Source organism: Pongo pygmaeus, chromosome 4 (genome assembly GCF_028885625.2).
Source record: "Pongo pygmaeus isolate AG05252 chromosome 4, NHGRI_mPonPyg2-v2.0_pri, whole genome shotgun sequence".
Classification (NCBI taxonomy): domain Eukaryota; kingdom Metazoa; phylum Chordata; class Mammalia; order Primates; family Hominidae; genus Pongo; species Pongo pygmaeus.
This window is the reverse complement of record NC_072377.2, coordinates 15061102-15078431: the sequence shown is the minus strand read 5'-3', so window position 1 is coordinate 15078431 and position 17330 is coordinate 15061102. Positions and strand designations below refer to the sequence as shown.

Below are 17330 nucleotides of genomic sequence, written 5' to 3'. Positions count from 1 at the left end.
CTAAAAAGTGGAAACAATCCAAATACCCATCAAACTATTGAACAGATGAATAAAATGTGATCCATCCATACAATGAGATATTACTTATCAATAAAAAGGAATGAAGTAATAATACATGGTGCAATATGGATGAAATCTTAAAAATATTATGCTAAATCTAAGAAGTCATAAACAAAAGACCACATATTATATGATTCCATTCATATGAAATGTCCAGCATAGGTAAATCCATTGAGACAGAAAGTAGATTAGTGGCTGCCTAGGGTTAGAAGGAAGACAAAGTGGTTACTAATGGGCATGAGGTTTCTTTTGACAAAATGCTCTAAAATTAGACTGTAGTGATGGCTGCAAAACTTTAAAAGAGTGAACTTTATGGTATATATATTTCAAAAAAGAAACTGAAAATTTCTTATTGAAAAAAAAAAAAGAATGGACTCACGATCACAGCAGACCTTATAGGGTCTCGGAAAAGACTAACTTTAGTCTAATATGCAAACCATCCTCTATAAGCCTTTTGACTGCAAGGTACTTGCTATGGTTCAGGAGACGTAAGTAACCCACATTATGAGTACAGATAATTTTTGAAAATAACCATCATCAGCCCTGCCTGACCCAGCAGTGACCATCAGTCTACACTCCTTCCTACACACTTGGCAGTAACAGAAGAAGAGACTTCACACTCCAGGACAGCTCAGAATGGAACCTAACTCAGCTCTCTAATCCTTGCAGTATCTGTCATGGCACTTGGGCCTTTTTAGAAAAAAGCAGGCACAAGAGTCAATTATGTAAGTAGGAGGGTGACACTTTGATGAACAGCCTTAATGCTACTTTAGCAGTTGGCTATTCCACTAAAAAAAACCTCATTAAGACTTTTTAGGAAAATGAACACATCAAAGATAGCACAAGGTGTGGTGACTCAACTATACTGGCTTAGAGATAGTACTGCACTAGGTTTCTGTGTAAAACTCCACACTTAACAAATCTGTAAAAGATTCAAGAGCAGGCTGAACTCTACTGGCTAAGGTGACTCCATTTCTCTTTTTAATGCAGCTACAGCTGCCAAGATTAAACAAGACCCTTCGAATGGCTCTTCCAAGTACTTCATTTATTTGTAGCCTCCCAGAGCCAAGGGTACTAGTCCCATCCACCCCTCTGAAGAATAAAGCCCAGGTTGAGATAACGGTGGTGACTGTAAAGTACGTCCACAATTCTTTGGTAGCCCTCATTCAAAAAGGTGGAGCCAAATTCCCCTCCTGAGAGTGGAATGCATGAAGTAACTTGTTTCTAAAAAGTAGAAAACAATGTAACAGTGTGTGACATCCTAGATTAGGTCATAAAAGGCATTTTGGCTTCTTTCTTGCTCTCTGCTTAGATCACTCTGAGAAGCCAGCTACCATGTTGTAAGGACACTCAAGCAGCCCTGTGGAGGCCTATGTGTGAGGAACTGAACCCTCCTACTAACTACCAGTAAGGAACTGAAGCCTCCTGCCCACAGCCACATGAGTGAACAACATTGGAAGTAGATCTTCCAGCCCCATTCAAGCCTTCAGATGACTGCAGCCCTGAACATACAACTGCGGCCTCATGAGATCCTGAGCCAGAACCATCCAACTAAGCTGTCCCTGAATTTCTGACCTACAAAAACTGTGACATCAAGTTTGATCGGTAAAGCTGCTTTATTTTGGGGTAATACATGCTCAAAAGCACAACTTACCTGTTCAAGACCACCAGTGTGTCCCACCTGGTTCAGGTGGTTCCTCAGAAGCTGTCCTGGGTCATTTGACGTGTCCCGAGCAAACAGAAGCACAGAGAAAAATGGTACTTCCTTTCCTTTCTCTTTATCATTATATAGTTCAATGGCTCTGTTTAGCATTAGAAATTTTACAGCTTCATAGAGGCTATATTCCTCCTCCTCGTTTGTGAATAGTTCATCACAAGCTATCTGTCTTGCTTCAGCAGTTCTCATTTCAGCCAAGCCTGCCCACTACAATAAGAAAGTTATGTAATCATTAGAATTTTTGTTCTAAAAATCCCTGGTATAGTACCATACTATGAGCACAAAATTATTTTTTAAAAGTGACCATGGGTCACTTACCAATGCTCACAACATTCAGGTTTCCAGATTAAAAAATGTTACACTTTAAAGCACACAAACTCCTTATTCAGCTTTTTCTCCCATTAATTTGAAAGAAAAATACAATGCAATAAGAAGCACCGAGGCTGTGGAAATTTTGACTCCCTTAACTTCCAGGCAATGAGACTGAACCAGCCAATCAGAGACACTTATGGAAGCGCTAACACACGTGTGTGAAGCCTATGTGTGAAGCTGTGAAGGGCAGCTACAATTACAAGGGGCTTACAGGAGGGTTAGCACCCAGAAACACAAAGCCAACCCTCCTAAATGGAAGAGAGGCAAGGAAGGGTGTAGGGGCTCCTGAATAATAATTTACTAAACTTATCCCTCTAACCTCAAAAATATATATGAACAAAGAGATAAAGAAGTGTTAACATTCCAAGAAATCCACCACACAATCCAAGCTGTAAGAAACCACAAAGTCAGAGTCAGATGAATAAATCCATTCAGGAAACTCTTATTGACTCCGGATTAAGAATAAAGTAATGTGTCAGGTATTCAGTGAATATAGACAAACTCTTTAAAAAAGAAAACCTACAAATATATGTGCTTCTAAGTTACAGTGAATGAGAATAAGAGATGCCAACATAAATACCATTCCTTATGAATAAACAATAACTAGTGGCCCTCTCAAACACCATTATGGATTTTAAATCCAAGAGTGAATTTCAATGGTAATGACTGCATATAATTCCCTCTAATATTTGGGCTGAAGGCTGGTACATGCTTGTCTGTATCTCATATTTTCCAAACTAGACCAAGTTGCCAATCGTGGACATGGCTCTAGAGTCAGTCAGGATGGAATCAAGGCTTCACCACAGAACAGCTGTGGTGGTTTTTGCAGGGCATTTAACTGAGCTCCTGGCCTTAGTTTCCTCACCTAAAAAACAGGGATGACGACAGCAACACCACCTTCATAGTTGTGAGAATTAAATAACACATGAAATTTTAGTGTGGAGCCTGGCATAGAAGTGTTAGTAATGCTGGCTCAGATTATTCGTAATTTTAACCTTATTGCAAATTGGCACCACTCAAGCATTCCCAGAAATGAGAGTCTAATTATAGTAGAAAAACCTAATAAAGCAGAAATAGCAATTTCACAAGACCTTAAAAAAATGAAAACAAAATTGTGACCTATGGTTGCGCTAGAGGGCCCTCTCGTTCACTCCCACAGGGCTACAGCCCTGCCCTCAGCCTTCCACTAACCCAAGGACTGGGGAACACAAAATCCTGCATTCTAGTCCAACAGGTAACAAGAATGGAATTTCCCTCTTCCCTTCTTTCGCTCCCATTTCTTTATAGTAGAAGAAAGATAAAACTACTGGACTTCCTTTGACAGTATATTTTCCAGTAAACATTTCTTATCTTTCTAAGCAAAAACTAGGTTCCAAGAATTCAGGGCCCTCAGTTCACTAATTCAACAAAGCCCTAAATGAACACCTATTATGTGCCAGACCTGCTGCTAGACACAGGGTGTCAAGGAATGCACAGGACAGTCTCTCGTGGAGGTGAAAGTCTAATGGGAGCAGCAGACCATATGTGAGTACAGAAATCACTGCTTGAAGGACGTGCTAGGAAGGACCTTGAAAAGTCCACGTTTGACCCCTCTCTACCTGACCACCCTCCACCGACACCCTGGCGCAAGTGACAGGCCCTCAGTCAGGGTTCTTGGTGAGAAGGGCTCCAAGCTGCTCAATGCAAGCAAGCTAGGGGTCGTGTGAGCCAGTGTGCAGCAGGACACCCAACCCAGAGGGGACAGTGGAAAGCCACACAAAGGCAGAATTTCAAAGACCAAATCAATAGGAATCAGAAGACCAAGTTCTCCCTACAATTGTGTTTCAGAAAAACTCTCAGGACAGTTTTCTAAAGACAAGTTACTAAATCTACTAACTGGAAAATCACGGAGAAAGAAAATAAGTCTGATAAATATGGGCAGAATCTTAAAACATGAGCATAATTGGAAAGAATTTAATAAATTACTAATGATATAAGAAATAGGAACCAAATTATATTCTTGAAACATAAATATGACTTGGAATAAAGACTATATTTGTTAAGGTTTCCTTTTAAGAAAGTCAAACACTTCATTATTTGATACCCTAGTACATGGCATCTGCTCTAAGAATATATAATGTTGGTACTTCCCATTTTACTAAAGCCCTCGTGGGAAGAGTTTGAGTTCATTTAAAACCATTTTGCCTAAAAATCAGCCAGAAGCATTTGAAAATCCACTGAGTGAAGACTAAAAACTGGTCTTCTGGGACAAGCAAGAACGAGAGCTTCACCCTTATCAGACAGGACACTACAGGTTCCAAACCTTCTTCCTCAGCAGAGTAAGGGACTCTTTAATTTTATCAACCAGGTCCTCGTTCTTCCCATCAAATTTCAGTCCAAGTTTCCATTGCTTGATCCAGTTGTATTTGCTTATGAGTTTTTCTGGTAACTACAACATCGAGAAACAAAGAGATAAAGAAGTGTTAACATTCCAAGAAATCCACCACACAATCCAAGCTGTAAGAAACCACAAAGTCTATAAAACCTACCTTTGTTTCCAGAATTAATTCTGCAAATCTGTCATGTGGGCTTAGGATGGAGGACCTAAATCTAGAAGTCAGGAACTTAGAAAGTACCACCCTGAGGAGGGCTGCTGGAGTAAAATGGTGCTTTTGGTTGAGCCAAAGCACAATCTGCCTTGCAGGACTCCAACCACAGCCAGGACATTCCCCAGCAGGCCATCCCCACAGCACGTCCTCACACCAACCACCTTCAGGCTATGGGACTCACTGCAGCCTCTCAACCACCACCTAACACATGGCTCAGGACAGTGCTTCTGAGCATGTGAGAAGGTCCAGGGTGAAGCCAAACCTGCTCCTTCCCCAATAAGAAAAATAAAACCTAGTTTCTGGTATTTAAAAAATCCACCAAAAAAAGGTAGAAAAAGTTTAGTTAAATACTGTTAACACATATACTCAAGTTTTAACATTCAGAGAAATGATACTATGTCTAGTTTAACTGTCTAATCGATATATTAAGATAAAACATACAATAGAAAATCAGAGGCAGGGGTTAAGGGAGCTGTGCTCACTTAGTTCATGATAGAAGTGACAGCTGAACTACATTGCTAGTTTCCGTTTTTTTTTTAATTCCTGGAGTATTTGTTACTTTGTTTCCCTCTAGTTATCAACAGAATCTGCAGTTTGAAAGGCAAGCTGAGGCACAGCCTGACTGATGACAGCATGGGAAGTAAGACTCTTCCAACAGTCTTGGGTGTGTCAGGAGAAAAATCCTAGAATTAGGCTGGGCACAGCTGTGTCACTTCACTGCTATAAAATTTAGAAAGGAAAAAAAGTTCACCTCCAAGTCAACAGATCATTAAAGAATAATTAAATCGTACAATATCCTATGAGGAACCTGACCTTGTTTAGCAGTTATTAATACAGTTCTGCCAGTACAGGCAACATAGCAAGACCCCATTTCTATAAAAAAAAAAAAAAGTTTAAAAATTCACTGGGCACAGTGGCATGTGCCTGTATTCCCAGCTACTCAGGAGGCTGAGGCAGGAGGATCACTTGAGCCCAGGAGTTTGAGGTTACAGTTAGCTATAACTGCACCACTGCACTTCAGCCTGAGCAACAGAGCAAGACCTCATCCCCAAAAAATTAAAAACTTTATATAGCAAGAAAGAAATGAATAAAAATAAATACATAAAAATAAATACAGTTTTAAATGAGGCCAAATCTTCCATTCAACTGGAATGTAAGACTAAAAGACCCTTTCATAAATAGTAATTCTGGTTGTACCTTTTCAACCTAGAGCAATCGTGTGAACTAAGGTGGTTTCTACAAAACACAGAACCACGATTGGGATGTAAATTACTTTTCACTGTGACCACAGTGATGGCGAACTGCATCACTCACTAAGGGTGGAGAGGGACTTCTCCTCCTCATCTTATTAGAATAACAAATGACCACCCACCTAAGGGCTACACCAGCCCACTCCATGCCCACACTGCCCTGTGTTTCGGCAACATGTGGCAGTTCTGCAGCAAAACCCTCAATTCAGTCTCTCAGATTTATCACAAGAACCTCACATGCCCTCAAGTGGAAACAAGCTAAAATTACAACTGGGCACAAAGAACTACAAATGTGCAGAAAATACTGGCTACACAGATGTGAGCTGGGAAATGAGGTGAAGGGAAGCCCAGAAGACCAGCTGAGCATCTGGGGACATGATACAGTTATCTAAAAAGCAGGTACAGTACTCAACTGAATTACTCAGGAGACCCTGAAGACCTAACTACACAGAGAGAAATAATTGTTTCTGATTCCTTTCACACACTGGTCAAACAGTTCAGGGTTGTAGACTTCCAGGAAATGCAGAAATCCTTAAGACAATTTTAAAAAATGAAGCATGAAAAAAGCCATCAGAAAAGAATGAAGTCAAATTTATTCAGAAGAAAAAAGTGAACACAACTTTAAATGCTTTCAGAGGTCACAGCACATGGAACACACGTAAATAGCCTTTGTTTTCCACTAAGCACACTGGACTTCTATTAGAATAAAGAAAATTTAAGCAAGAAACCAGATTTAAACAAGAAACAGTGATTGGAAATATTCAAGAATAAAGTAGGTAATTAGCTTAGGTGTCATTTCGTTTGTAGACTAAACTATAAAACAGCTCGTTTGTGACTAAACTATAAAACAGCCTGTTTTCTCTAGCATATGCCAGTAATTCTTGATACCACAACAGACAGCAAATAATAAAAATGTGTCATCCCCAAAACTCACAAAAAAATTTTGATACACAGTCTATCTCACTCTAAGCAAACACTGTCACAGTCTAACCAGTTCAGAGACATTATAAAATGTAACGAACTTGGAAACCAAACGACTCCTGCTCTAAAGGATGCCCCGTCTCAGGGACCAAAGTGTTGTCCCACATTTGAGAGCCAGGCTAGGCCATCTCCATAGCTGGGGTGAGGATCAGATGATCTGGCTGCAGCCAAACATGGAGACTGGGATCTGGGCAGAAATGGGAACAACAAACAGGACATCCGGGCAGGATGACAGGAGGTGAGGGACAGCCGAACTGTCAGAGGGGCAATAAGGACAAAGCTCTGCCTCACGGGCAGGGAAAAGAGCAAGGCCAGCAAAGTTGAGCAGCATCAGAAAGGAAGCCCGGGTCTCCTTCACTGAGCATAGATTAACGGGAGGGTCACTCAGTCTAGCTTTCCCAGCTCCCTTTAATACCCTAAAACCAAATGATGTTCTAAAAGACAGAGAAGACAGCAACATGCCACAGAGAACATCTCTCAATCTGCAAACAGAAGCAGATAAAGCTAACTAAAGGTTCCACCCTGATTTATTTCAGTCACACTGCAAGAAACGCTCACTCAACAAAGCCCTTGTCACAGTGGACCTTCCAAGGGAAGGGCTGTGGGGCCAGGGGGCCAGAGTGAGAACAGGAATGGAAAGGCATCCACAGGAGGGTCTGCGGGCCACCTGGGAGATTTGCACAACCAGAGTAAGCTTATGGGTCCCTTCCTTCCTTCACTGGCCCCTCAAACACAAAGCATGTGCTGAATTTGAATTTGTCATCCAATCATGTCTCAGACGTGATACCATAAAACGAACTGGGTAAAGCAAGTTTTCAAACTACGTTAAATTGCTGAGGACTGGAACAGCAACACAAGGACAAGTCCTCTGGCTGGATGACAGCAAGGAAAGAACAAAGACATTCTTCAGCTAACATTCAGATCCAACGTTTAATAAACATAAACCAAACCCACAGGCAGGTACACTGTGTTTTCTCTCTTTGACAGAGGCCTCTTGGCATTCAATTAAAGTTAGACGACAAAAACCAAACCAAGTGACCAACTAATTAAATTATGCTCCCAGAAAAATATAATAGCTGATACACATAGAAAAGGAAAGAAACTGGAAAGAACACTTAAGAATTTTAAAACTATTTTCACATTACTCAAATTAAGTCAGAAAAACCACCTTAAAACCCCATCACTCACACATGCAATATATTGTAACAGTGATTACAGTTTGAATGTAATCTACCCAGACTATTTTTAATATGGCAGATAATGTTACCCAATATATCCTGCTAGCAAAAAAAAAGGGGGGGGAGACATTGTACTAACTTTTTTAAAAGCAATTTTATACTTTAATTAATTAATTAGGACACTATTCACCCGATTCTCAGAAAGCATAAAAATACAAATTTAGTGTCAAGTAAGTCCATAAATCCAAATAGCTCCTTAAAGGTAAAGCCTCAAAAGGAAAATTTTGCCTAAAATTGAGGAGGATATTATGTCACTATCTAGAAATATAGATTTGTAGATTCATACAATATAGCTACAGTTGTCAGCACAGTCTCCTGAATAGCTAAGAACATAGGTACACACCACCACAATCTAGAAATTGTGTCATATATAGCTACAGTTGTCAAGCACAGAAGTTAAAACAAGGCAAAGCAAAAACAGTGAAATCATTGTTTGCTTCTCTAGCTGGGTCTTATATCCAACCACAGGAATGCTTTTGCCAACTGACAAACAATTCTGAAATATTTTACTAATAAATGGCATAATTTACAAAAGAAAAAACAGCTTAGTATATCCATTTCTCTTGCCTCTATATGAAAGAAATAAGCTAATACTGAAAAATCTGCTTAAGATGGCATACATCTTTGCTTAGAAGAAAATATGTTTCCCAGATGTTGGTTTTGGTTTTTTTTTAATAGACTCCCCAACATAAGGGGTCTCATGTTGCCCAGGCTGGACTTGAACTCCTGGCTCAAGTGATCCTCCCACCCCAGCCTCCTGAGTAGCTAACACTACAGGCACCACCACACTTGGCTCCAGATGTCATTTTGACAGTCGATATAGGTGTGCTGATTTTATGCTGGTGTATTAAATAATCGCGGAACAGATGGGGAGTATCCTTCATCCATCAGTCCTGGTTTTGCCCTTCTGAGCGTGTGATCTCTCATCCACCTAAAAGACCTCTAGCTTAGTCAACAACAAGTTCCTCTAAAAGTCTTCTTTATTCTAGGAAAATACCTTAGTTCTTTCAACGGCTCCCAGAATGTGATGAGGCATCCTGGCCACATTTCCATCTGCTGAGGATACTTTATCAGGCACCAAGCTCGAGATGGCCTCTGACCAGCCCGGTTCAAGGTGGGGTTGTCACTGCCTAATTCTTAGAATCATTCATTTTAAAATGCAGCCAGGTTGGTCTTTTTGCTTAATATAAAAAATAAATAAATAAAAATAATAAAAATAAAATGCAGCTAGGGCTTTGTGATCATTGCTAGCCATCGCATTTCATGCAGGCTCACAGTGGGCTTGCATAATTAAAATCCTACATCTTTTTCTTTCTTTTCATAAATTGCTATAAGGCCAATCTCCCACAGCTAGCATTTCTGGGTTTGGGATTTTTTAAATTTAAGCACAAGACTTTCAATTTTCTTCCAGTTAATGTCATATTGTCGTTTCTTTTTTTTTTAATTTAAAAATATTTTGTTGGTAAAAAATGCTAATGATCATCTGGGCCTTCAGCAAGTTGTAATCTTTTTGCTGGTGGAGGGTCTCGCTTCGATGTGGATGGCTGCTAACTGAGCAGGGTGGTGGCTGTTGAAGGTTGGGTGGCTGTGGCCATTTCTTTTTTTGCAATTCAACTTTTATTTTAGATACAGAAGGTACATGTGCAGATTTGTTACATGGGTATATTGCTGTCTCTGACCAATCATTCCTGACCAAAAAATAAATCTTCCAGGATAGTCTATCACCCACCCGACTATATGACTTTATCCGTGTCAGGACATGCAGACACATGAATTTCCAGTGCATGTCTGCCATGTGGTACATTTAAAACACTAAAGAGGGCCAGGCCTGGGACAGGCTGAGTCTCAGCTCCTCAGGAAGCCCCTCTCCATGTGACAGTAATCATCTCTCTTCCAGTGTTGCTGTTCTGCCACCTACTAAGCCAATCCTCACACTTAGCCAAAAGTACTAATTTATTGAATTATAGCTAAAAACTAAAGAAATGTGTATTCTAAAACCCTAGCAGGTTCTCAAATAGTAACATATACAGCCAACTTAAAATAAACACCAAAATTGAAATCGAACTGTTCCTAAGTGCTTTATATAAACATCTGCTCTCTAATTCAACTAAATTGTTCACATAAATTTTATCATTTTTCTCTTCTAGGAAACACCAATTATTTTTGGTCATTTAACTATGTGAAATCATCCCAGCCACACAAAACTGAATAAACGCACATGCTGACATCATACTGCAGATGATACTAGAAGGTAGCATGGACAGAAAGGGAAAGTTTTCTCACAAAAATTGTTTGAAACATTTTGGACTCAAACCTGCAGCAGCAGCGTACCAGCGTGAGCTCTGGGTCCTGCAGCCAGGGCGGCAGCCCCACAGCCTGGCTCATGGCCTGGAACAGCGTGGCCCTCAGTGCACAGTAATTATCACCACGGACTCGCCGTATAGAGGTGAACTTCTGAGAAACTTCCTCATAGCCCTGGGAAAAGGTATGAAAGAATTCAAAATGGTCGTTACTGACTTGAGATAGCAGAGAAAGTTTCATTCCTGTGGAAAAAGCTTGGCCTGGGATCACTGGGAGGATGCCCAAAGTTGGGAGTTTTATGTCCCTTTCTAGGCAATTGTTTTAACATTTACTCACTGGCAAACAACATTTTGAAGGGTTTAATCTGTGTTTCAAATGACCCTAAACTCTTTTAAAAAAAAAAGGCAAGAAAAGAGACAGCTAAACTAAGTTTATATTTTCCTACTAAAAAAATACAGAAAAACCCCAAGTTTCCAAAACACAAAGCGGGGCAGGGGTGCTTTGTGTATGTGCATGTATATATAAAAGTCTATATGCCAGGAGATGGCTGAATAATTCTGTTAGCCTTCTTTTCTTTTTTTGAGATGCGGTTTTGCTCGTTGCCCAGGCTGGAGTGCAGTGGCACAATCTCGGCTCACTGCAACCTCGGCCTCCCGGGTTCAAGCAATTATCCTGCCTCAGCCTCCTGAGTAACTGGGATTACAGGTATGTGCCACCAAGCCCAGCTAATTTTTTGTATTTTTAGTAGTGACAGGATTTCATCATGTTGGCCAGGCTGGTCTTGAACTCCTGACCTCAGATGATCCACCTGCCTCTGCCTCCCAAAGTGCAGAGATTACAGGCATGAGCCACTGCGCCCCGCCTTCTTTTCTTTTTTTAAGTGAAGCGTCACTCTTGCTCAGTCTGGAAGTGAAACAAAGAAATGAAAATATTCAGTGACATGCTTGGGCACTCAGAAACAGCCATCCAATGGACCATTCTGAAACGTACCCTGAAAAGACACCAAAAAATCCTAGTGAGTCCAGTCCCCCAGCAGGCATGTTGCCTGGCTTCTCCAGCTAGACACATGCACAGTCCTTGAGACTGACTGAACTGCCCACCATCTCCCTGACCCTGGGTCAAGTCAGCCCCTTAACTCATCCAACTTTTCCTTGACAGTCACTCAAGACCCACTTCCTACCCTGCACTCACACAAAGAAAGAAGTGTTACCCTCATCGTGGAGTGGACGCAGTGCAGACCACCTCTGTCCTGTGTGTCCAGGTACTAGAATCTCATTACTAGCTGTTTTCAAGATTCAAGTCATAGGATGATGTTTTAAGTGAATATAAAAGTACTTTTTTTCCCCAAAACAACATTTTGAGGGTTGCATTTTTATTTAGTGGTCCAACCACTGTAACACATAAGGTTCCATCAGGCAGAATCACACCTACTAATAATTATGTACTTCTTGCCTATGGTAAACCTCAATTACCCCAGAATACGTATGCAAATTCAACTGCAATTGTACCTTTCCAAATGCGTAAATTACTCACGCTATTTCAGAATAAAATTATATCTGAGTTTGTAGAAACTTACTTCCAAAAGAATATTTGAAACAAAAACAGACAATTACGCCAATAAGGACTAAAATAGAATGGAGGTGAAAGCTGTTTTCAGGCATCTGAGATGCTCTAATTACTGCCATGGGTCCTGATGGGCTAGAGGTTGGAAAATCTGCAAGTGACCAACAGCATATTTAGCAAAAATATAAATGTTCTTAACCTCTGGCAGGAACTAAGAATTCCAGGTGTTTCATAATTGAGTTCTCTAACAAACGCCTAAAACACAAAACATCTACATATCGGACTTGTAGAGAACTACCACCTGCTCTCAGAGCTTTACAAGTGGGAGCTAGATTTTTCTAAAGTCAGCCCATGGGCAGTTGAGGTACATGCTGAAAGATGAGCAATTATTTTCTATAAAAACGAGCTCTGAGGAAAAGACTAAATATTCAAATATTTAAAAATTTAAAATCCTAACCAAAAAAATGTTAAAGATATTTCTATTAAATATGACAGTCAGTATCTCTAATATATAAGAAGTACATTCAAATTCATAATGTAAATAATCCCAAGAGAAAAATGAGCAAAAGATAAACCCAGAGGTTTCAAGAGGTCATGGAAGTCTTAAGTTAAATCTGTTATTTGACTGTTTTTGAGCAATTCACATGGTTCACCCTACTGATAATACTGGATTTGGTATACATCTGAGGGTAGAGCCCACAGGGTCTCCTGCTTGATCAGCTATGTGGTGTATGTAGGCCATGGTGTCTGAGCTGAGTAATGAACTGGCCCAAACAGCCACAGCAGGACCACATCATATGAATCTCCAATGTCATCCCACAGCCTTGGAGACTATCTTGAAGGGAGCAGTTCCTGATTCCCCTGTGTAGGGAGTCCATGAAGGTTCTAGGCCCCAGGACCAGAGGGTGTGTAAGCAAACCCAACGTGCTGTGGAAAGCAGGAGGGTGGAATTGGCCTGAGGCTTTTATTTTATAACACCAGACCAAAAAGGACATTCCCAAATGGCCCCAAGAGGACAACCAACAGCTGGCCCAACTCTGAACAGCAGAGTCATTTATGTGTTTTTCAAAGAACCTGCGTCACTGAATAACTGATGCTGATTCTATATTAATACTGTGACTTAAAACAAAACCCTTATCTTTGGAGTCTATTTCCTTATCTCTAAAATTAGAACACCAATAATAACGTCTATAGCAGTCATTTTAACTAATGTCTAAAAATATCAAATGACATATTAAACAACTTATGACAGACTATTTGAAAGACCTGAAATATGTGCACCTCTGTGTCATACCTTTTTCATACACGTTGCTTTCTGTGTATTTCCCCTCCATTCTTTTTTGCAGTAGTCCATGATATCCATTTCAGGAGCTACGCTTAATCTCGGTTCTGTTAAAGAATTAAAAAAAAAAAAAAAAAAAAAGCAAATAATAAATCAAAGCATAATCAGAATACTGCTTCAGTTGGGGGTTACCCTTCACTCTTCATTTTCTTTCTTCAGGTCAAAAAATCCAGAATTCAACCACTGCCTACCCGCTGGTCCAGACCACCATCACCTCACCCCTAGATAATCACGGGGGTCTCCCAATGGGTGTCCCTTGCCACCACACTCTCCAGACCATTCTCCACATGATAGCTAGCCAGGATGATCCATCTAAACGTGAATCAGATGGTATCAATCACTCCTGGGCTCAGAGAGCTCCAGGGGCTCCTGCCTCATGGCCTTATTCCTCATATAGTCCCCCCTCTCTGCCTCTCTGGTCTCTGCTCCTACCATTCCCCACATTGACTGGGCTCCAGCCCCAGCTACAGCCTCCCAATACTCTCCAACACACCTGGCTTGCTCTTCCCCGCACCTGTAGAGCTGCTCCCTCCCTCCACGCAGGCCTCTGCTCCAGGGTCAACTGGCAGCTTGTATCATCGTATCATGCACACTTTTGCTCTCTATTCCTCTTATACCATTTGGTTTTTCTTCTTAGCACTCATCAACACCTGAAATATTTTTCTGTACCACTCATCCACCACCCCCCACACACACCCATACAAAAACACAGTAAAACATGAGCTCCTTGAGGGCAGGGACTTTGTTTTGTTTCTCAGTTGTGTTGTGTCCTCAGCATCTGGAGCTGCACTGACACACAGGTGCTCATGAATACTTTTCTAATCAAATTACAGATGCGACAGTCTGAACTATGAGAAAACACTTCTAACAATGAGTAATCAGTTTATAACCATTATACAAAGAAATAACATCTACTATAATAAAAATTACATTTAATTATCTTAATGTATTTATGTCCTACCCTGATCCCAAAAAGCTAAAAGTAGTCCATAATAAACCAGAAACTAACAGAACTCTCCATGTTTGTTAATCCACGGACCTCACCTACTCTAACAACACATCCCCCAAAATTAAAAATACAACTCACCATCAGACAAATGTTATAGTGAAAAAAAAATGGCCTTTATATTTTCCCTAGTTTAATATATATGGTTTGGGGTTTGATTTTGTGGTATGTGCATATACACGTACATGCACATATTTGCGTGTGTGTTTTAGGAAGAAAAAGAGGTAAATTCTCCCACACATCTTGACTTCCTTTTTAAATTACTGAAGACGTAGATGCTAGCAATGATTTTAGAATACAGAAGTACCTTACAACATATTTACTCCTGAGCAAGTTGTACATAAAATAAAAATGTTTTAAACTAAATTCAACAAATATTTACTGACTGTCTAAAATGTACCAAATATTGAGCTAGGAACTGGGGATAAAAGGTGATGAAGACAGGATTCTATCCTCAAGGGGCTTATGGACTGCTGGAGAAGAAAAGACAACAAGCACTTATAAACCAGGGTGTGATGGGTGACAGGATGATTAGGAGCACAAACGACGCCCTAAATCCTCCTTGCAGTTTAGGAAAATTTAAAAAAAAATTTTTTTAAGTAAACTCTTAAGAACTGCTGATTTTTAATAATCTCATTGTGAATTCTTTTATAAAGAAAAGTAACTTTTTACATAAAAGGGAAAATAATACATACACAGATAACATAGACATATTTATCTGTGGCATACATCAGGATTCACTTAAAAGTGAAGCAGACTCCTGAGGTATAATATAGAGGGACCACAAAGACCAATGCTGCACAGCCAATCCTTAAAGAACCTTCATTTTTTTTCATTCGAGAAATATTTTTTTGCGTGTCTATTTAGTGGACGGAAGCATTCTCATGTAGCTGTCTTTCCATTCCCCTACCCAAAAGGGAAGAAATGCAAATGTCCAGAGTCAGGACACTTATTGGTCCACATTTTTCCTCCAGGTAGGGTTATGAGCCTGAACAGAAAGCACATGTCCAGCTCAGAAAGGGCCTCCTGGGAAGGAAATCTACCTTCCTGCTCTCCTCCATGCAGTCCTCATTCCTGTGCACACCAAGACAAGACTTGGCCTCCTGGAGAGGGTGGGGCAAACCCAGCACCCCATGACTAAGCGGAGGATGCACAAGCCTCACACAGGCCAAGAGATCACGCCACAGGCCACAGTCAAGGGCTGAATTAGAGGCCTACGTAGGGTAGTAAGGATTGGGAAAATGGGTACCTGAATTCCCATTCTGCTGTGGTCCTCTGAGGAGGACTCCAATGGCTACTACATGCCAGGTACCAGGCTAGGAGCTGGAGATGCAGGACAAGGCAGTACCTGACCTCGAGCAGCTTACAGAGTTCAAAAGCAACTTTCTTTAGTTGCAAACTACATAGATGCTGCTGTTTTCAAAAAAGGACATTTCTAATGGCAAAAAAATAAAAAATAGAAAAATAGGGAAGTTGAAAACCAGAGTGGTAAGCCACAAGTTGAAATAACCAAGAGGCTTCATCTTTAATCACCACATGGGTGACAAAGACAAGAATCAGACCCTCAGAAGGTGTGAAGTTAAAACTGAAACCCCTCCAGAAAGCAGGGACTCTCAAACAGGGTGGAATAGGACGGGAATCTCAATCTTTGTCTGTAATGGGCCAGACAGGAAATAAGTTAAGGCTTGGAGAGCCATGAGGTTTCTGTCACAGCTACTCAACTTTACCATGCACGAAAGCCACCACAGACAATATGTAAACTAATATGTTTCAAAAAATCTTTATCTATAAAACCAGGTGGCAAGTCAGATTTGGCCTGGAAACCATAGTTTGCTGACTCTCAGGCAAGGTGGAAAAAAATATTTTCACTAACAGAGAGGATAAGAAAACTTTTTGCCTCAGCCTGGGCTCTGAGAGGGTAACAAATGTTATTTCAGGAAGGACAATGAACCCAGAAGGTCTGAGATGATGTGAGAAGTGTAAAGGGATCCATTTCACTCTCAGACTAAAGCTAGGAGTTACAAGACCCACCATAAAGCTTGATTGCCTGTGTGGGGTACAATGCCAGACAGAAGAGAATCACAACAGAGAGCCTACAGGGTGAAGGACTGTCAGCGGTAACAAACACCAGCTGAATATGCACTTTCTTCTTAGGAATCTGACTAATGAGGACACTGCACCCTACACGAAATTTTGAACAACCACAGAGTAGAGACTGAGCATTCTTGAAGTTTCACGGAAGACTGGAACAGTGCGGCCCGGCAACACATCACTACAAAGAATATCTCCTGTGGCTACCACAGTGAAGAGTTCACCAATTGCTTGGGGAAGGCTCAAAAAGTATTATAAAAACCACACTGTGTATCATTTGTTCCTAATCACACATGACAATGCTTTTGTTCACCAAAAACAGAAGCCAGTTCTCAAAACAAAAGAGCACAGACAAGGGTCTTCTAAGGTTCATGGAAAATGAGTTTTATGAAAAAGCTATGGATGGATTTCAATTTTTTTTTTTGCACCATAATAAACTCATACTAACTTGTTATAACATGTATGAACAGGATCTAGTCTAAGGCACTAAGAAGGATAAGACATCAGCTTGAAAAGAGCCCCTATTAGAGCAACATGAGTTCTGCTAAAATTAAAGCAAGAAAAAACATCAAATTTATGGTAAAGCATAGGTGAAAGAATGGTGAAATCACTTATGATTTATAAACAGTTTATAGGGACAGTGCCCCCAAAGAATCAGCAGCTTACAAATGGATAACTCATTTTCAGAAGGGACATGATGATGTTGAGGATGAAACCTGCAGCGTCAGACTATTCACACCAATTCAGGAGGAAAATATTAAACTTGTTTGTGCCCTAATTGAAGGGGACCGACAATTAACAGCAGAAACAATAGCCAACAT

At 40.5% G+C, this 17330-nt stretch overlaps 1 protein-coding gene across 2 annotated transcripts in view; it reads right to left on the bottom strand.

Annotated features, from left to right (window-relative positions):
• The window catches only part of OTULIN (OTU deubiquitinase with linear linkage specificity), a 47210-nt gene that overhangs the window by 13292 nt on the left and 16588 nt on the right, over positions 1 to 17330 (bottom strand). For both annotated transcript variants that reach the window (XM_063664672.1, XM_054487326.2), the window contains 4 exons: positions 13365 to 13459; positions 10538 to 10681; positions 4452 to 4577; positions 1715 to 1984 (listed from right to left, as the gene is read on the bottom strand). In XM_063664672.1, the coding sequence (XP_063520742.1) occupies positions 1715 to 1984; positions 4452 to 4577; positions 10538 to 10681; positions 13365 to 13459 (635 nt within the window). The remainder of the gene's footprint in view (positions 1 to 1714; positions 1985 to 4451; positions 4578 to 10537; positions 10682 to 13364; positions 13460 to 17330) is intronic.